Here is a 3,885-nt window from a genome sequence, read left to right as displayed (position 1 = left end):
CGCGGTGTGGGCGCGACACTGAGGGTTGCAATCCGTTGCCGGTCACGAAAAAAGACAAAAAGGAAAAAAAAAATCATAATGACCACTTCCAGGCAAATGAAAGTTCTGCATGAATAAACATTAGTGTATGAGTTCTGAACAACATAGGTGCAGAGAGACCCAACTAAGCAGACGTCCTGGAGACCTTGAGAGGCAGGCTCTGGGTCTGGCAGAAACTGCTCCAGTCCTCTGGGGACTCTGCTGTCCCTGAACGAAGGAGGACACCTGGGACCTAGCCCGAGCCTCTGGGAACTTACTTGACGAGTCTCAGTGTGTCCTTTCGGATGTTGATCAGGCTTCTCAGAGTCTTCACGGGTTCTTGGGGAGGTGGGGCGGCATAAGGAAACTGTGTCAGAAACAAAGTAGGAGAAGGCTGTGTGTTTATATAAGACCCATAACTGTCCCTCGCTGGTACAGGGCTTTACGGTTGACAAAGAATAGCCTAGTGAGGTGAGGTGGGAAGGCGTCACTCCCTAACCAAGTGAGGAAACTGAGACTCTGACATATTGAGTTAACTTGCTCAAGGTCACAGCTAGTGGGAGAACTGGGATTCAATTTGGCATCAAACAAGCTAGATTTATCTGCATTTTCCATTATATGAAGCTTATTTTGGGTCAGCATTCAAAACTTGGAGAACTAATCAAAAACTCCTACTGAAGTTCCAAATACCAAAGGACACACTGTGGCTGAATTAATCACTAAAGGCTTTTCCATCTGACCTTAGACAGGGAGCCAGACCTGCAAGCCCTTTCCTTCAGTGAAGCCACATAGTATCCTAGTAATTTAGGGACTGCAAATAAAAGAGAAATTCATCATGTGTACAGAGCTGAGGCTTGCAAACAGAGAAGAACAAATTTCCCCTGCAGCTGATCATATAAAGTAGACTTCTTTAACATGTGAGCCAAGAGTTACTTTGGGGTCATCAAAGGTTTATGGTTGTCTTCATCATTTACCATACACTTTCTAATTCTTCCCCCATTTAGATCTTTGGATTTGAAGTTCTTAGTTGATGATAATTAGGAGATAAAGAAAGGGGAAACAGTAAGAAAATATCACCGGAAATTGCTTTAAGAAGACTGATTTAAAATGTTCCAAGTATTCTTATAATGTTATTTTGGCAATAAAAAATTTTTACATATAATTTGCAGAAAACTTACTGGTCTTTGTAGCTTTGCAAAACTGTGGTTCTCCTAGCTCAAGAAGAGTCTACATCTAGAATGCTGCTATCAGAAAACAGGACCTCCATGTTATAATCTAATTTGTGCCTTCACAGACTTTTACTAAAAGTGGTTATTTTACTTAGGAACCATACTTTAACTATGGTATGTCTGACTTTATATATTCAGAATGATTGCTGATAATTCACATGTATGAATGTGACTCTTAAGAAAATACATTTTATTTAAATTACTCACATTCAGATTATCTACTTTGTGGGCATTATCTGAGGGTACCTGAAAAAGTTAGTGGAGAAATTTGTATTATCTTTTAATTCCATTTTTCCATGAACTTTTTGAAGTACCCTCATATAGCAACATTTTACTTTTTCATTGATACATTAAACATATATTCTTTTAAAAATAATAGTTAATTTTTATAATTACAAAGCAATACATGTTCAAACAGAAAACTTGAAAAACAAAAAAGTACAAAGTCAGCCATAATTTCACCAATAATTCACCATAATTTCACCAATTAAGCAATACCAAAGCTAACGCTGCAGAATGTGTCTTTCTATTTATCTACCTATCTATGTACTGTTTTAAACTGTACATACTATTTTTTGTTTGTTTTTAAATCATGTCATTTGAGTCATATATGTACATACTATTTTACAGACTCTCACTTTGAAAGAAGTGGTAAACATTTTAAAAGTATATAGTTTTGACAACATGTAAAAATTATAGCATACTTTATTTAAACAATTCCTTATTATTTAATGGTTTAAGTTGGTTTTACTTTTTTTTTTGGCTGATATAAATGCTGTGGTGAATATCTTTGTTCCTACATTTCTGCATGCTTGTTTGATTATTTCCTTAGGACAAATTCCTAGAAATGGAATTAGTGGATCAAAGAGTAAGCATATTTTTAAGACTTTAAAAAATATTTTGCCAAATTGTTCTCCACAAAGCTGCCTCTAACTTTGTTCTCCTATGAGCAGTGCTTCAGGAGGCTTTGATATGGGAAAACTGAAATTCTAGCTCAGATCCCATCTGTGGCCCATTTCTCCTCCCCCCACTTTCCTGGGCTGTCACAGTAAAGGAATTTAAAACAATTTAAAAATAAGCTTAAGCAAAAAGTAATCAGGCAGGAAAATCCGACACAAATGCTAGTCTATTCTAAAGCCAAAATAAATGACTTTGGGATTAAAATTTTTTTCTGGAGTAGCGAAGTTAATCATTTTCATTTGTACAGGTACTTGGGAGTTATCCATAGCTCCAACCTGAGTTTAAAAAAAGGGAGGGGAGGTTATTACCCTTTCTCCTCTGTACCTCCCCAAAAAAGAAAAACAAAAGGAAAGAAAAACCCACCTAGCACCCTCCATTCTCCATTTTGACTATTACATTTGAGGACAACTATGGCAATGAAGCATAAGTTCTTCATCTCTCAAGAAAAAGTATTTATGGGATCAACTGTTAATAAATCCACAGCTACACTTCAGGTCTCCCCTCCACCCACAACACACACAAAAGAAAACAATTGAAAATCTGTCTGAGAGAAAATCTTGTTTTTAGGATCCTACCTATCAAAGTTTCTTGGCTATTCTCTTTTTTTTTTTTTTAAAGATGACTAGTAAGGGGATCTTAACCCTTGACTTGGTGTTGCCACCGCCAGGCTCTCCCAAGTGAGCTAACCGGCCATCCCTATATAGGGATCCAAACTCGTGGCCTTGGTGTTACCAGCACCACACTCTCCCAAGTGAGCCATGGGTCGGCCCTTCAGTGAATATTCTTTCCCGCAATCAGAGTCTACATGCAAATTTCAGTGCTAGATGTAAAGAGAGATTTAAAATGGAAAAGATAAGGTCCTGTTCTTTAAGGAAGCTGCATTATAAGGCAAATAAAATAGCTACATAAATAATGGTAATATTAGAGAGAGAGAAATGCCACCAAAAAGGGGCAAAAAACAAAGGAAGTGATCGCTTCTGGCTGAGGTAATCTGGAAGGCTTCCTGGAAGAGGTGGTATCTGATCTAGGAACTTGAAGGATAAATGGAATCTGTACATTCAGAGATGACAGAGAAGACAGTAGAATCAGAAGCAAACTGAAGAAAATATTTTTCTAGCTGGGGACCAGACCCGCCCCCCCCCCACAACCAGGCACATCGCCAGTGCCTCAGGGCACCCCCCAGAGACCCAAGGCATGGATCTGGGGACTGAATTCTCCACCTACAACCAGGCACAGCACCAGAGCCTTGGGGCCCACCCAGGGACCTGAGGCATGGAGCCAGGGACCAGACCCCCCTCCCACAACCAGGTACACTGCCACTGCCTTGGGGCCAGACAGGAGGGCCTGAGGCATGAAGCCAGGGAACAGACACCCCCTCCCACAACCAGGCACACCACCAGCACTTTGGGGCCTGCCTGGGGGCCTGAGGCATTGAGCCAGGGACTGGACCCCCCCCACACAACCAGGCATGCCAAAAACAAGGAGCATGCCAAAAACATCACCTCCATGTGGGTGGCCCACCACAGCCACCACAGTAACTATGGCTGCCATGAAAGCAGCTAGATGTCACAACCACCATACAGATGGTCCACCAGCCACTGGAGTGCATTGACACAAAGAGAGTCACCAGCAGAGACCAAAGAAAAGAAGAGTATGTCTCTCTCCACAAAGCTCATTC

At 40.6% G+C, this 3,885-nt stretch overlaps 1 protein-coding gene across 1 annotated transcript in view; it reads right to left on the bottom strand.

Annotated features, from left to right (window-relative positions):
• RNF157 (ring finger protein 157) overlaps positions 1-3,885 on the bottom strand; it is an 88,250-nt gene that overhangs the window by 26,944 nt on the left and 57,421 nt on the right. Inside the window, exon 3 of the mRNA XM_008582449.1 lies at positions 297-385. Coding sequence (XP_008580671.1) covers positions 297-385 — 89 coding nt within the window. The remainder of the gene's footprint in view (positions 1-296; positions 386-3,885) is intronic.

The sequence above is a fragment of the Galeopterus variegatus genome, unplaced genomic scaffold (genome assembly GCF_000696425.1).
Source record: "Galeopterus variegatus unplaced genomic scaffold, G_variegatus-3.0.2 Scaffold2618, whole genome shotgun sequence".
Lineage (NCBI taxonomy): Eukaryota > Metazoa > Chordata > Mammalia > Dermoptera > Cynocephalidae > Galeopterus > Galeopterus variegatus.
Note: the sequence above shows the minus strand (reverse complement) of the source record. Positions and strands in the feature narration are given on the sequence as shown.